A 17,199-nucleotide genomic window follows, 5' to 3' on the forward strand; every position below is an offset into this window, starting at 1 on the left:
CGAGCCAATTGACTTATCCTCTGCACAACTCTTGAAGCGAGTGTTGCGAGATCCAACGGTGGATTGGCGTGAAGGAAGGTGAATCCTACTTTCGTGCGAAAGATACAACCCCTTGTACCGCCACGTAGTCGCTCCAATCCTGAGCCAACTTCTCTCAGTTTCACATAACCGCGTGTCGCACGCGTAGTTCCTACAAGATCGATAAAATATAATTTTTAAAGAATTTAATTTCTATCGAGAGATTCTGGATTCGAGTTCTTCATCGTGCATTTTCAAATATTTAAGCTTGGTTTGAATTTGATCCCTGTAATCTAGACATTTAACATGATGAGCAAATCTCCTGATCTAAAATAGTTTTGCCTATGCTTGTGAAATAAAATATGACTCTGGCTTTAAGTTGGCAACTTATGCAGTTGATTTTGCATTAAATTGTTAGTGTGAATTGCATGCTAATGATTGACCACGAAGTTGTGCTGCTTACAAACATCATCCTCAAGTACAAAAAAGCTCATTGAGTGATAACTAAACATTTTTTATTTTTATTTTAGTTGCCACCATGTAAAATCTAACAATGAGTTTATAACTAGGTCTTTCGGGACAACAAGCAAAGTTGCTTTGCAAAGATATGGAAGGTGCGTATAGGGTAATGAACAAATGACTCCTGCAAAGACCCAAGCGGGCATTTGTTTAGTCTCACATCAGCTATGCAATACGTAGATTTTGAATAATTATACAAGACCATAGAATCCAAAATAATATCTTCTAGTTAGCTTTTTGGATGAGATCGTGTATAGTTGTAAATAATATTAGAGTGAACCCAATCTATAGCCTATTTAGACTAAGGAATACTGCAATATGGGCTAATTTGGGCTAACCACAAACTAATCGAGATATTTGTAATTGAATTTTTTATGGTACTTGTGATTTGATTTGAATAGATTTGGATCCTTAACTTAATAAGGATGTTGTGGCCTAAAATGAGGAGAGTATGTGAAGACTCATGCGAGCATGTGTTTAGTCCCATATCAGCTATACATTAGGTAGATCTTAGGTATTTATACAGACCAGAAAATACAAATGATGTCTTATGGCTAGTTTTTTAGCTGAGATCCTGAGTTGTTACTAAGGCTGGCAAATAACAATGCATGTCCCATTTTCGACCTTCCATAAGTATGCTTAGATTTGGGCTAAACAAGTTTGGGTCATAAATAAAACAACTTATCTTGACCTATTTATTAAATGAATCATATTCGAGTTGCAGGATCTGTGATGCAGGACAACTGCAGGAAGGAGAGGGAAGGGGGAAGAAGAGGAGGAAAAGAAAAGAGGGAAGAAGAAGACAAGGAGGCTAATTTTCATTCATCATTCATCAAAATCCTAAACATGAGGATGGACCCATATATATAGGGTCACAAAATAACAAATAAACCCCTATAAATAAAATAATTTCAAAAAGGCCCTAAAATGACAATACGCAAATAAACCCAAATGACAATATGCAAACAAACCCAATCAACATAAAATAAATCCAACTAAAATAAATCAATCTAAAATAAAATCAGGCTGGCTGAATCGGCTGGGACCCGCTGAGCTGGTTGGATCCTATGGCGACAGGCTGACCTGGCACTGGTGTCCGCACCAACTCTCCCCGGGTGGAAAGAAGTCGACCTCGATGAAAGCGGCTCGATAAGGCCCCGATAATACTTCAACAAATTTGGATCAATCGGTGGTCCCTCCTCATACTGGATCCAAGTGTAACCGGACTTTGGTCGTCCACGCCAACGAACCAGAAAATGCTGGATGCCTTCATCACTGTCAAAAACTATTTGCTCGACTAAAATAGAATCAATATACTCTTTTTGTGCTTGATGGAGGAGAAAAGGAAACGAAGATGGGTTAGGGACTTAGGGTTTTCCCGTGCGGCGTAGGGCAATGACTGTCCCTATTAGCCGCCCATGGCAATGGCAGATTGGGATCTCTCCATCTTTTGGTTAGTGGCCCTTCTCCCGCTATCTCAATGTCCATTGCTTCTTCCTCTTATAGGTTTCTTGTTTCCTTAAGGCTTCGGCGATGACGACAAAGTGCTTTAGCACAAGAGAAGAAGTGATTCGTGGATGGCATCCAAATCTAGTAAGGGCTTCAATCATGATGATGAGGAGGTGGAGGAGTTCGGGAGAAAGGAGGTCTCCACAAATAAATGTTGTCTTTTTCCACTTCGTTGTTTTAATTATTTTTTTTTATTCTTTCATTTTTTCCTCTGAACTCACCCTCTCCATCGTCTTCAATCTCAGCCCCCTCTCCATCGTCGATCTTGGCTTCACCCTCTCCATCGTCGATCTCCAGTTCACCCTCTTCATCATCGATCTCCACCTCACCCATTGCCCTCAACCTCGACGTCGTTGATCTTGGTGGTGCCCTCTCAATGGATATACCTCTCTCTCTATCTCTATCTTCCTCCCCTCCTCTCCCCCCTTGTTTATTAAGGTTAAACTAATAGGTTGTCCTGATCTGGCCTCTTTATTAAAAAGATTAAGCAGGTCAGATTAGGGTACCTCCTTATTAAGCATAACAAGTTCAAGTTTCAAATCTTGTCTTGTTTAATAAACAGATTAGATTTAACTCTAAATTTTTTTGACCCTGCATATGACCCGATTCGACGCGTTTGCCACCTCTAATTATATCAAATCTATTGGAAGATATATAATGTGTTTGGCCAAAAAAAAAAAAAATCAACCATAGGCAGACCATCCACTCTCATTCTCTTAGAATTTACGACTATAGCCACGATCGGCTCGTGGCAAGTCCCAAAAGAGACTAAATCCTGACTATAACATATCGTCCATCGATTATGTTTCGGTGATTGCTCTACTAGAGGCTCAAAAGAAAACTAACTCTGAAATCACATGGAGGAACATTCTTCCATCAGTATGTGCCAGCGATCAGCCTGACTAGCTAGATTCGAAAAAAACTAACTCCTAACTATAACATGTCATCAGTCAACATGCGTCAGCGATCGCCCCACTAGAGACACGGAAGAAGAATAGATTCTAAGCTTGTGTGATCATTGTCGGACTAGAGAATAGCAAAATCAGAACATATACTATATCAGCACATTTATCTGTGCAATAAAATACGATACTTGATCATATCATATTTGATCTAATATTTTACAATTCAATTTCATGCAACATACATATAATACTTAATTTAATTATAATAGAAATAGATTAATGTTCAACCAGACCATGTGTATGATTAAACACACTAGGGGTAGAGGTAACTTACATTTTTCACCCTAAAATCTCTCGAAATTCACTAGAAAAAATCGCAAAAATCTAAAATAATCCAATGTCTTATTAGACTTCTATATAAGTATTATATAACTTGAAATATCCTATGACAACATCCAGTCTATGTCCAGACCATCAAATCTAGTCTAATATCCAGGGGTCTTGACCACCCTTTGGATCAATAATGACTTGTAACTTTAGCAAGAACACATGTATTTCACAAGGAGGTGGAGTGCATAGTTACCCAAATGCAAACAAATTAGTCTTGATCATACCTCCTCACTCTCCGGATCCAGATTTCCACATGAATAAATTAGAGTTCTTGGGTTAGATCTAATTTATTAATTGAGAGAAAATTAGACTGATTAAAAAGATTTTGGCTCAATTTAAGCCAACCAATAAAGATAGAGAGAAGAGAGAGAGAGAGATACTCGATCTAGATTAAGTCAGGTGCAGGTTTGGTCTGTCAGTGATATGGATACATTACCGTATCTGGTCCATGAGTCTAAGAAGGAAAAACAACAAGGGGAGAAAAGAGGATTTTTTAAAGAAAATAATAAATAGGAAAAAATAGGAAGAAAAGGGAGAAATTAGAGGACGAATAAGAAAAAAAATGAAGGAGAAGAAGAAAAGAGAGAAGAAGAGGCTTGTGGGGGGGTGTCAGTCATTGTACCAGCCTGTGATCTCACCGATGGTTGTGAACAACCCCAACGGCCGAAGGCCGTTTGTACCGGCCCCTTGGGAGCCATCACCGGCAACGGCTCTACAACCCTATCTCAACAGCCAGAGGATTGGGTGGAGGAACACATTTTTTTTTCCTATTTCGATCTTCGTTTTTTTTTGTTGCAATTTTAAACTAAAATCAAGTGCATCTACTAACTTTAGTCCAAAATGCATCTAATTTGAGCCTGTTCTCACAGCCTACTAAACAGGAGATCTGAATTTTTGGAGCTGGAGCATTATTTGAGATGTCGCCCGTCGGATCACGCTCCACACAGATCTCAAATCACTCTGAACGTGTCCATTCATCTAGCTGTGCAGATCCAGAAGTAACCATCGCGCGATCCAACGGTGGATTCGCGCGAAGGAGGGCGAACCATTCTTTCGCGCGAAAGATACCTGCCCCAACCCAACCCAAGAGTTTACGCTATTCCTGCGTCCCCTCGGAGAACGGCTTCCGGCCGGCCTAAGTTATCTGGGGGTTGACCCAAAGCTGCATCCACCCCCCAAACCTAGGGTTTGGGCCAAACCCCACGAGAAAGAAAGAAAAAGGGCGCTTCTGAGTTCCCACGGAAACCGCGTTCGCACGCGTATAAACCAGCCCGTGTTGACGTGGCATCCCTGGGAGCGAAGGAATGAAAAGTCCGAGCTGGCCTAACGCTGGAACATCTTATTTAAGCAATCCCATTATATCCAGAGCATAAATTCCCAGGTACCAAAAAAAGAAACCATCAGAAAGGCGGAAGAAAGAGGATAAGGAAAGGAGAAAAGGTTAGAATAAAGCTATCCCGGAAATATCCCAACCCGCCGGAGAGAGATGGTGGCGAAGAAGGTAATGAGATATTCTCCATGGGCCCCTTCGGCGCCGACGACGGCGAAGAAGAAATATAAGGTGCGGCTGGCGGTGACCAGACTTGAGGGGTTGCCGCCCTCAAGGGAAGGAGGAGGAGGAGGGAAGGTGGCCGCCGTGGAGATCAAATGGAAACGGCCGAGCAGGATGGGGAGCCTCTCGTATCTCGTGCGGCGGAGAAGGAAGCCGGTCCGGAGCGTTTCCCGCGAGAAACCGGTCGGAAACGATGGCGTCGTCGACTGGGAGGAGGGCGGCGATGCAAACATATGTTGCTTCTGGAATTCGGAGCTCGTTTCACGATCCGATTCCGATCCCAATTCTATCGGCCCTTTGGACGTCACCTTCTCCATCCTACATGTGAGTTCCTCGGTTTTTCTTTTCTGTTTCTTTTTCCTTAATTAATTATTATTACTTAGTGTCATTAGTTTCATGAAACGTAACGTTAAATGACCTATTAACTTGATTAGCGAAGGGCTTTATACGGCGTTAGTTAATTTATTTGGATTGACCAAGTGATTTGTGACTCAGTCCAGAAGAGGTGACCAGTCAATGATCGGTTCGCACTGGTCTTGACGCGTTAATTTATTCACAGTATAACCTAGTTTTTGGCCGGGTTCTTCTTCTGATGATGATTGACTCGACCCCTGATTAAAACAATTTGCCTTGGTTTTATCTCAACGTCTGAAGGTCAACCATAGAATATAAATTCCAATTTGTCAGAAGATACTGATACTGTTTTAAGTTTTCATTAGAAACAGCAAGAAAATCATGTATAATTTAATAGTTTGTGCAGGTTAGAGGTAAAAACCCAATAAATGTTTTGTAATACATGGGTTAATGCAAATTCATACTTCAATGCAAATATAAGGTCTTCCTAGTCCACATATCCATGTCCTATTCCAATTATTAGTTACATTTTGTTTTAGTACAATTTTTTAAAATTGAAACTTATGGTGTGGCCATTATGTATACATGAAAGTAAATTTTGTCTAATAAAAAAAGGAGTAAATTTTGGAAACGATATGTGTGGAACTGAAATACTGAATAACTTAGACACAAACATCTGTAGCTAGACTAGGCTAACACTCCCATAAGTTTGTGAAGTTTTAACAAAAAGATCGATTGGGCCTGGATGCCCCATTATTTTCTGTTTTTCTTAAAAAAACTCCAAAAGCTTAATCAAACAAATAAATGTGAATTGAAAAATTCGAACTTGAACCAAAATTAAGCCGTGTCAGTGAATCATGCAGCCAATATAATTTGTCCGCTGGGTCACAGTATCTAATTCAGAAGGCTAAATTCTCCTTGGTTTATGAGATCATATCTGGACCAAAATGTTAACCTTTTCGCTCACCGATTTTTGCTGATCTTCCAGGGATTCCATGATCAACAAGGAGGGAAGGAGAATAAACTGGAAGAGGTAGGGACAGCAATGGTAAACCTAGCAGACTGGGCCAGCTCTTACCAATCGCAGAGACAAGGTGAAGAAGGGAAGGATTCCAAGCTGCAGGTCCAAAGGAAGCAGCTTCCCATCACCCTACGAATGGAAAGCTTGGCATGGGAGGCCACACTTTATGTAAGTACCTATCTCTAATGTTCTAATTTTTGTTCATGAAGGCTAGAATTTCAGTAGTGCAGGATAACAGAAGCTATTAAGAGAAATCTAAAGAAGCTGATGAAATATGTAAAAGAAAGACAATATGGTTAGTCATCAATATAATATGGTACCTAACAATTTGTCAATGTTCAAAATATTGATGAAAACGGTATGATATGTGACCTGCTTTTGAGTGCAAAAGAAGCATCTTGGTTTCTCATGCTAACAACCTCTGCATAAGATTGTGAAAGATTAAAACCATTTTACAAGTGGTAAGAGTTGGATACATTAAGATGCTAGGCTGGTCCCAGTTGTTTGACAAGCGCTTCTTTCCCCATCTGTGAAGGAATTACCATGGGTTAATTTCAGTATCCTTTTCTGCTCTTAAGAATTGTGAGTTATGCAAAATATAAATAGAAAATGAGGTTGACAACATTGAAAGAGAAAATATAATGGAAGTATCATTATAAATTTATAATGTCATTTCAACCAACAACAGGTACTATATTGAAAGCCAAACTGCGATTTAGTGTTTCTAATAAAACCATTTAACTGTTTGATAATAAAAAAGTCTGTTGATGGTGTGGGTCATGCAGGTGACCATCAACTTTGATGAGCCCACAAAAGGCAAGAAGAACCAACAAGAAAAGCAAACAAGCGACGAGGCTGGAACTGATGATTCATGTATCTTCAATGCAGAAGATCAGCTCCTATTAGCAGATGAAAAAGATAAATTGGCAGATTACAGCAAGAGGGATCATGCTGCCAGTAACAGCAGCAGCAGCAGTGGGAGATCAAGTCCAGAGACAGGATTGACTTCAAAAGAATCATTTCTTTCCTGGAGAAAGAGAAGCAAGATTGCTAACAAAAGCAGGGAGACCCAGGATTCTTCTAGTCTTGAAAACATACCTTCCAGAAGTGGCATGGTAAGTAATCACTACAACATAAGCCTTCCATATATCTCGATGACTACATGGATGGAATGATCTGAATTATTCATGTTTCTTCTCAGCACAAAAAAGAATCCTCAGGATCTGATCAAGATGATGATCTAGTTGGTAGCTGGAAAGTCAAAGAATTCATCAGCAGAGATAGGGAAACAAAGCTCAAAACTCAAGTCTTCTTTGCTTCCATTGACCAGCGAGATGAGAGCGCAGGTGGCGAGAGTGCTTGCACTGCCCTCGTTGCTGTAATTGCTAATGCACTCCACTCCAATGGACTGAACCCACCAACCAGATCAGAGTTTGATACTCTTATCAGAGAAGGCTCTTCTGAGTGGAGAAAGTTATGTGAAAATGTGTCCTATATAGGCCGTTTCCCCAACAAGCACTTTGACCTTGACACCATAATAGAAGCAAATATAAAGCCTATATCTGTTCTGCCAGAGAAATCTTTCGTTGGGTTCTTCCAACCAGAGAGTTTTGAATCATTACATGGGGCAATGTCCTTTGATGATATATGGCAAGACATTACTAGCAACATCAGAGAAGGTGATCCTAAGGTCTATATCGTGAGCTGGAACGATCACTTCTTTTTGCTTAAGGTGGAAGCTAATGCTTATTATGTCATTGATACACTGGGGGAAAGATTGTTTGAAGGATGTTATAAAGCCTACATACTCCGGTTTGATGACTCCACGGAGATGTATAGGTTGCCAGAGGACAGTGGAAATGAAGGTGGAGAAGAGCTACACTGCAGTGGGAAGGAGTGCTGCAGGGAGTTCATAAATAGATTTCTAGCTACCATACCATTAAGAGAAGAGTTGGAGATTGAAAAGAAAGGAGTGGGGACAAACACAGCACTCCATCAGAGGTTACAAATAGAGTTGCATTTGACAGAGGCAGCTAATCAAATAGCGACTCAAAGTTGATTGGAGATGACACTCAACTATATGCGGAAGACACAGCCTGTTCCATTAAGTGTAGGTTGTTGAGTACTGTAATTGTAATGTAAACTGTCTGTATATCTGTACAGTCTATACCAGCACTAACATGGTTCCTGAAAAGAGGCAGAGACAGAAAACATCTATCTTGAAGTAGCAATTATGATATGCTTGACAAAAATCTTGACAACTGATAGAGAGGTTGCAATGGATATCAGAAAATCACTTCTAATTAGAATTTCCCATGTTAGAGAAATTTTATTGGAAGTATGTATGAGCAGAAAATAAAGGAAGCAAGGCAGCAAAAATGACCATCTCTGATTCTACACAAATATTCGTACAATTGTTTGACTGTAAGAAGCCATAGAAAAATAGTTCAAAGTTTTTCTATTCTTTTCTTCTTCTTTTTTTTTGAGAAAGACGTCCTCCCACCTATTTGAAAACGGAGGACTTTATTGTTTGAAACAAATGTAGGATATTAAGCAGAACTTCTTGTATGGTTATGCCAAATCTTCAGCCATGGTTTACAGGCCCTACCTTTATTTATCTTCTGATCATTGTATATTGTTCACCAAAAAGACATTTTGCAAAGTACAGTAGTGATGGCCAAGAAGATATTTGTTTTATAGGCTTCAATTGCCAGATTATTTTCATTTTAGCCCTACTGCAAAGGGTAGCATATGTAGTATCCATTTCAGAGGTACCCTTTCTGCACCCAAATCAACACTTACACACCAAATACAGGCCTAGCTATAATCAGTTTGATAGATCCAAATAAACTCAACTACCTTGTTACAATATTTACTGATTTTTATTTTTTTTTAAAAAAAAAGCAAAATGGACTTGTCCACTATATTCCTAACAATTGGTACATGACCTGTATAAGGAGTCTTTACAATAGAGTCTGGTTCTTAATTCATAAGGCAGACCATCCAGAATCCAAGTCTTGACATGTTTTATATACATTTTGAAACTAAGGGTAGGAGTTGTACATAAAAATTAAGAAATCAATACAGGAACCATCTTTTCCACACCAGACACCGACGGAAGCTACCAGGTATCTTATTGAGAGAACAACTCTGCCAAAATAGGGCAAAACTATCTTCCTATTTTGATTCATACAGAACATTATGCTTCTCATTAAGATTCGGGACCTTAGACCAGATATTAATTAGGGAAGCCATACTCCACCTCTTGGTCTAGGAATCATGCACTAAACCATTTTTTCCAGGTAATACAAAGACAATTAAATCATCAACATCTATGGTCAAATGATACTAAATTCAGCTGATTTATAACTTTATTAAATGAGTACCTACATCTTTTACTTACTTCAGATGTAAATTATGGACAGCTTGCTAATCTGCAAAGTCAACAATCTGACTTCAATAAATGCACCAGACAACTACACCCAATATACATTATGGACAGCTTGCTAATCTGCAAGGCCAACAATCTGACTTCAATAAATGCACCAGACTACCACACCCAGATTGCCATTCAGTATCTGCTGTACAAAAACTAATATCAAACATTACTTCTCCATGGCCTGCTATCAATGGCCCCCACTTCCCATAGAAAACCTTTTGCCTGGTATTTCGTTTGCTATTCATCAAGACTCAAGTCCACTTCCCAGTATAAGCATCTTCACAAGCCCAGCCCCACTTACTAGTGGTTATACATCAGGTTGCAGCCAGTGCTGCATACTGTTTGCAAGCTTGACCCTTGTATTTCCATGCAACGATTCTGACCAGATACTCGATTTCCTTGAGTTATAACATTATTTTAAGGCAGCTGAATGCAAAATTATGCTGAAGCTCCATTGAGTTCCAGTCTGCCATCTTGAGGCAAGAGCTGGGACTTCTATTTTAGTTTCGAATGGGAATTTCTAACAGAAATATGCATTAATGAAGCTAACTGAGATGTGAAAAAGGCAACTCTAACCATAGCCACTGGACCGACAAGGACAGTAACTGAATGGTGATCTACAAAACAAAATCTTGAAATTACAATAGGTACATTCAAGAAAGCCAATAAGATATTCAATTCCAATATAGATTGACCACATTTTAGCATCAAATAGGAGAATATGAACACAAATCAATATCCATCTCAGTAAGATAGTTGGGGAAAGAAGTCTCACAGTCTCAGTGACTTCTACCACAATGCTAGAGAAGCTAACTTCCAACACTGTTGAAATGACATCATCGAAGATCAACTTGCTCAGCTTATAAGCTTGTCATTACACAATTTGCCCAGCCACGCCAAACACCTTTCTACAGATCTTGCAGAAAGCACAACATCAGCCTCATGATAGACATCTAGGCAGTGAGCTACCAACTAGTCTCGAATACTAAAATCTTGGGGGAAAAGATCATTACGTGTCATTTATATGTACTAGGGGATCGACGATGGCAAGAAGATCATCATCTTAATACCTCTAGGATGTGCAGCATTTTCCTTATCTCCTGTTCAAGGCTCTTTGGATATACGAGAAGTAACTCTCCCAGTTGCAACTGTTGGACCTGATTCTGGTAACAAACCTCTTGCTTCATCTCCACATTGAATTGCATCACCAGTATCTTTGTGTTGCTAAAGAATCAGTATGTCATATATCATTGAATAAAATCTTTTAACTTCTGTAATTTCAGTGATTCCCTTTGGAACTGTCACTTATAAAAGAATTATTATGCATATACCTCATGATATTATCTTTTCACTCTCCCATCTCATCCCTAGAGTCTACAACTCTGTTCCTGTAGGACTTCAGGAGCTTTCTAATTGAGACAATTAAAGGCTTATGAGCAAATGGCTTATTTCATGGTCCTCCCACAATAATGTAGAAAGTAGGAGTCCTGCATCATAAAAAAATTTAAAGCCCTATACCCTGACATGCCTCTATCTCGTATATGTATTATATAATAACATAGTTTCAACATGTGAAGAAGAGTATAACTCCAAGAACAGTTTGGACCTAATTGAAACATCCTATACAAACCCATCTTAAAAAACTTTAACATCCAATCATCTCAAAAAATGCAGATCCATCTTACTGCAATGCTATGAAAGATGGATGTTGATAAATGTCTGCTGTAAGCCAAATAATTTCATATCCATTTTCATGATTCAAACATAATTGCACCCACTTAATTTAACATAAGGGATATATGAAGAGAAAATACTAGTTACAGAACCATATGTACTCAAAAAAATTCTAACAAAATGAAATTTCAAAATATGATTTGATGGTATAAATTTGACTTGGTTTCTGGCAATCTCTAATTGATGCAGATTCATTTTCCTCTGTAGCCATGAAATCTGACTTGATAAGAGCCTACTGTCTCTTAAATATAAACCATTTATTTTTATAACCCAACCATCACTGAATTCTGTTAGTAAATTTACATGATGCAGGATAAGAGAATGATAGTTCTGCAATCATATGTGCTCAAATGAAACCCTTAACATAGTTAGTCATAACTGAAAAACAATGTGACGGCAGAATGCAATTTTTAGTATGCAAAAGTATGGCTTCGAATTTAGCTGTTTCATTTGCATAAAAATGTATAGAGGGGATCAATGTTTACCACAAATTAAGACAATGGTCATCCTGGAAGCTAATGCATCAAGTAGGATAAGAATATTACGAACAACCCCAAAAAGAACGGCCCGTGCCTGTGAAAATAAAAAACCTTGATTATAGACCATATTTTGCAAGTTTTGAAAATATCATTTTATAACTAGCAAAGCTCAAGCAGATAATGAGAGATGAAGTTTCTTGCAGCACAGACAAGAATCAGTGAAGCTAATCAGCAGACAAGCAGCAAAATTGAAAATCAAATGTTAAAAGGAGAAGAGTTTTAAGAATCATCATAGGCTTCAAGTCAGGAGGCGTGAATACAGAAACATCATGTACCAACTCAAATGCTATATCATTCCCTAACAAGAAAATGGAAGCTCTTGCCATACTATAAGTTCTGCAAACGTTTGTAGTGCATGAAAAAGACCAGATGTATAAAACAGCAGCAACAACACAGTAAATTGTAACAAAACATACGTCCAAAAAAAATGTTCAAACAAAATCTCCAAGCGAATAAGAAGCTACAAGAGCACAAGCCGAAGTTCGGAAGGTTTCAGTTGCTTACTAATCCTATAATTGTAAAGATAGTAGTGGAGCTGCCAATCCCCCGACCCAAACTTCAGCTCCTTGAGAAAAGTCTCGTTCTCCATCACATCCAAGGCATTGAACGCATCATAGTCCCTCTGCTTCGCCACGATCAATGCATCATTCAAGAGCTGCGGCCATGATGTTTTCATCGCCACGTTATAGAACGAGTATGCAGCCTGAAGCACCGAGTAATTCTGGTTCGAAATGATCGAAGATGGCAACGTATAGAAGCTAAAAATGTCGGTGATCTCATGCGTCTCGGGGCTCTCCACCGGATAGCTATCCACCACGTCCTCCCTCGGAAGAAGCCAATGCTCCACATCGTTCTCATCTTCCGGAGTCCCAGGGTGGCCGCGGACTCCGGCAGCTTGTAGAGCCGGATGGTCCGGCTCATGGCCATCCAGTCTCCGAGCCAGGGAGAAGCCGACGTCGATCAGCTTCTTGGGATTCAGCGGCCGGTGCCAGTACTGGCACGTGGCGACCGGGGTCGGGATGACCACCCCGGCGGTATACGCCGCCTGCCAGGTGTCCTCCAGATGGACCCGCAGTGTGACCTTGATCAGGACTGGCGCGAGCCGCTTCGAGCGGAGCTTCTTGTGGACGCAGAGGAAATTGACCTCGGCCATCCGGACGACGGCGTAGCGGACGTGGATCTTGGCAGGGACGGCGGTGATGAAGGCGACGAGCTTCTTGGAGGCCTTGACGCGGACGCCGATGTGCCAGGCTTTGAAGAAACCGGGGGGCGGAGGGCCCAGCGGAGGAAGGGCTGGGAGGAGTTGAAGCGTAAGAGGTTGTCGTCGTCCTCGACGTAGTTGAGGGCGAGGAGGTGGTAGACCTCGGCGCAGGCGGCGTCGTCGATGGTGGACCACCCCACGGGCTGGGTCTCCCAGAAGCGATGGCGCTTCGGGAGGGCCACGGATTCTTGGATTCTGAGACCGAAGGCCTCGACGGAGGAACCCTCGGGGTCGGGAGTCGGATTAGGGTTAAGGGTTTCGTTGTCATTGGAGTAGCTGGGCGCCATGGTCGCGGAGATGGTTGGAAACCCTATATTTTCCTCGCAATTGACGACGGTAGAAGATCTCGGCGGCGCTCATTCGAGCCCTGGCTCCGATTTTCTTATAAAGGAGGAACAGGATTGAAGCACCGGAGGGGAGGAAGCCGGGAGCCGAGATGGGAAATTAGGGGATTGGGCCTTCTGGGCTGGGCTTAGTCTACGTTCTTGCAGTGGGATTTCCAAGCCATCCAATGAGAACAAGCTTTAGACTTAGAGGGCCCAATAATGGCCACCAAATTCATGGTCCAGGGCATTTTCGTCTCTCGTGCTGGACTACCAGCTTAATGAAATGATAGCTCAAAATAGAGATAAAAGTAGATTGAATAATATTCTTTCATATCTATTTTCATATTCGAATCTATTTCGATATAAATAAAAATTTGAGCATCCTACTAATATCTATATCCGTATTTATGTTTGTGAAAGAAAAATGTATATAGATATGAATAGACAACTATCTGATCCGTATCCGAATATCTAATTTTATTTGTAATCCTATTTAATTTTGTACAGTACTCATAAATTTTTAAGAAAAATAAATGATCATATTAACATATTATTAACTTGATTTATCATCTACTTAGTAATATTTTTTGATTTTGTGGACATAAAGTTTAATTATCTCATATATATCCATATTTTATATTCATATTTTCGATATTCGATTTGTATTCATACTCCTTTAAAATATATATAAATATAAATTTTTACATTCAATTAATATTTATATTCATATTTATATTTATCAAATAAAATAAATATTTATCCGATCCATTTCAGCCCTACCTCGGGTGGACTTTTAGCTCTGACTTTTCTTTTTCTTTGCGGGCAAGTTCAACATAAACTAGTGATAATCATACGGACGCAACCACTGACCCCAGTGACCTGACATCTAGTTCGATATCTGATTTGAATTTAACTTTATTTTATCGATTTCTTAAGAAATGATTAGTCAGCAACTAAATGCAGGTCCTTTTTTAATTGAAATTTTTTATACAGCCTCATGATGGTAAGTGAAAAATTATTTATAGGTTACATATTAGTTCTTTATTTCCTTCAAGATGGATCCCTCAGGACAATTTACGTATACAGCTTTTTTAGTTCTTCATTTATCAACCTATTGAGACGACAAGTAATTGATAGTGATGAAAAAAAAGAAGATTTATATTACTATTATTTTAATTAAGTAAGTTTCAATATTGATGAGGATCCATCTTAAAATAAATTGAGACCTAATATTGGACCTATAAGTAACTTTTACTTGCTATGGTAGAGCTTTAGAATAAGATAATTTTTTCTATGACAAATGACATGTCAACAATTCATCTATCCTAGTTGTTCTTCTCTAGAGTCAATGTACAACAATTCATCCATCCTAGTTGTTTTTCTCTAAAGCCACTCTACAAGTTCAATTAATATCATGGGATAGACAAAAAATTTCAATGAAAACGATCTATCCTATATTGTTGCTTCGTTTGTTATACTTCTTAAACCCTTACTGCAGACTGACCATAAAAAAAGATTATATCTCTTGAGCTAGGTTATTTTAAAATATATTTAAATATAAAATAAAAAAAATTTAATACAAGAAAAATAGACATGATCTTTATAAATCATAAAATCTACATTCTACACTACTCTTTCATTGTAGCCTAAAGAAAAAAAATAATCATAAATTATCTTATTTTTAAAAAAATTATGTAAGAAAAATTATATATTAAAGAAAACAACAGATGATAAAGTTTCAATAGTAAGGTACTGAAACATTTTAAATATTATTCTAAAGTAGTACAATTATAGAAATAACAAATGGTAAACTGAAGCATTTTTTTTCTTTTATTTTCTTCAATCTTAAAATAAATTGAGAGCTAATATTGGGCCTATAGGTAACTTTTACTTGCTATGGTTGAGCTTTAGAATAAGATAATTTTTTCTGTGACAAAAGACATGTCAACAATTCATCTATCCTAGTTGTTCTTCTCTAGAGTCACCGTACAACAATTCATCCATCCTAGTTGTTTTTCTCTAAAATCACTTTACAAGTTCAATTAATGTCATGGCATAGACAAAAAATTTCATCTATCCTATATTGTTGCTTCATTTGTTATACTTCTTAAACCCTTATTACAGACCGACCATAGAAAAACATTAGATCACTGCTGAAATGTTAGGTCAATCTCTTGAGTTAGGTTATTTTAAAATATATTTAGATATAAAATATAAAATTTTAATACAAGAAAAATGGACATGATCTTTATAAGTCATAAATTGTACATTCTACACTACTCTTTAATTGCAGCATAAAGAAAAAATAATCATAAATGATCTTATTTTAAAAAAAGTAAGAAATATTATATGTTAAAGAAAACAACAGTTCATAAAGTTTCAATAGTAAGGTACTGAAACATTTTAAATATTATTCTAAATTAGTACGGTTATGGAAATAACAAATGAAAAAATGAAGTATATTTCCTTTTCTTTAATTTTCTTCAAAAACTTTTCAAAGAAATGCCATAACTTGCATAAAATAGCTGCATATATAATATAATATATTTATTTAATTCAATGAATTTTGGTGGTTGAATCTCTTGAGTTATATCTGCGGTTCAAGCATTCGGAACCATTTTAGAGGCATTAACCCATTATATCTTTCTTCCAAGATTGTTAATCTAAATAAGCCTTGTGTCACCTATGGAGTTATTTAATGTATAAGAGTATAACTTTGATCCTTGTTGCAAGAAGTGCAAATCTCCCGGACTAGCGTAATCACCAAAGTGTAACAAACCTAGACAGCTTTCTTTCTCGTTAACGAAAAAATTATTATAACTAGGGACTTCAGGCTTCAGATGCTTCTTTCTCATATTCCAAGTCTCCCAATTATGTCTGGAACTCAAATATGGCTTCCACTTGCAGAGCGAGCAAAAATCTCAGAAACCATGTTCAGGATTTAGGACTCAACATCTGGAGAACTTGTATACAAGTTCCCACGGCTAAAAGATGGATAAAATGGATCGTTAGGAACAGAAAAAAGAAAAGAACAAATTGTAAAAAAATCAATGCAGCTTTCTTTATTCATATGATTGAATCCATGCTGAATGCAAGGAACCAAGAATCTCTGTCTCTCTATCCCCTTCAATCTCTCTCCGCCGCCGCCACCCCATCGGAAGCCTTTGGTGCTTGCGATGCTAGCGGACATAATCGGGGAAACTCAGGGCTATCATGTGGGAGAGCAAGCGAGGGCAGAAGCACCACATGAGGAGAATAGGGGGACATGAGAAGAAGATAAGAAACGTCACGGTGATCACCAGCTTCATTAGCAAGGTCCAGAAGTCGTCGGTCGAGAAGACGCAGTCGCACAGGAAGATCGACAGACAAAGTATCACGCTCATGGTGATCGTCGTGCCAATGGCCATGATCAGTTCTTCACGTGGTGACAGCCCCGATGGCATCCTCTCTTCTTGTAAGCGTCTCGGCATCTCTTCTCTCACGCTGCAAAACAAGCATCGAGGGCTATGAACAGCATAATTGATGGCGGACCATTGTAGGGAGAAGAGAGAAAGAGGAAGAAGAAGGGAAGGAGGAGGAAGAAGAGGTTATAGAGATGTAGGAAGAAAAGGTTATAAAGACGCAGGAAGAAG

General features: G+C 38.8%; 1 protein-coding gene, 1 long non-coding RNA gene and 1 pseudogene across 2 annotated transcripts; 1 reads left to right on the forward strand and 2 right to left on the reverse strand.

Moving 5' to 3' along the window:
• Positions 1-4,704: 4,704 nt before the first annotated feature.
• On the forward strand, positions 4,705-8,883 carry LOC103708227. The gene is made up of 4 exons (XM_008793048.4): positions 4,705-5,217; positions 6,236-6,436; positions 7,054-7,383; positions 7,470-8,883. Exons 1-4 carry the CDS (start codon positions 4,828-4,830, stop codon positions 8,325-8,327), a joined length of 1,779 nt encoding a protein of 592 aa, XP_008791270.2. The 5' UTR covers positions 4,705-4,827; the 3' UTR covers positions 8,328-8,883.
• Positions 6,537-11,919, reverse strand: LOC120111637. The gene is made up of 2 exons (XR_005513057.1): positions 10,483-11,919; positions 6,537-6,795 (listed from the first exon to the last, which is right to left on the reverse strand). It is a non-coding gene; the product is annotated as an uncharacterized LOC120111637 (long non-coding RNA).
• A 360-nt stretch (positions 11,920-12,279) lies between these two features.
• On the reverse strand, positions 12,280-13,701 carry LOC103708228 (annotated as a pseudogene).
• Positions 13,702-17,199: the final 3,498 nt, after the last annotated feature.

Source organism: Phoenix dactylifera, chromosome 8 (assembly GCF_009389715.1).
Source record: "Phoenix dactylifera cultivar Barhee BC4 chromosome 8, palm_55x_up_171113_PBpolish2nd_filt_p, whole genome shotgun sequence".
NCBI lineage: Eukaryota > Viridiplantae > Streptophyta > Magnoliopsida > Arecales > Arecaceae > Phoenix > Phoenix dactylifera.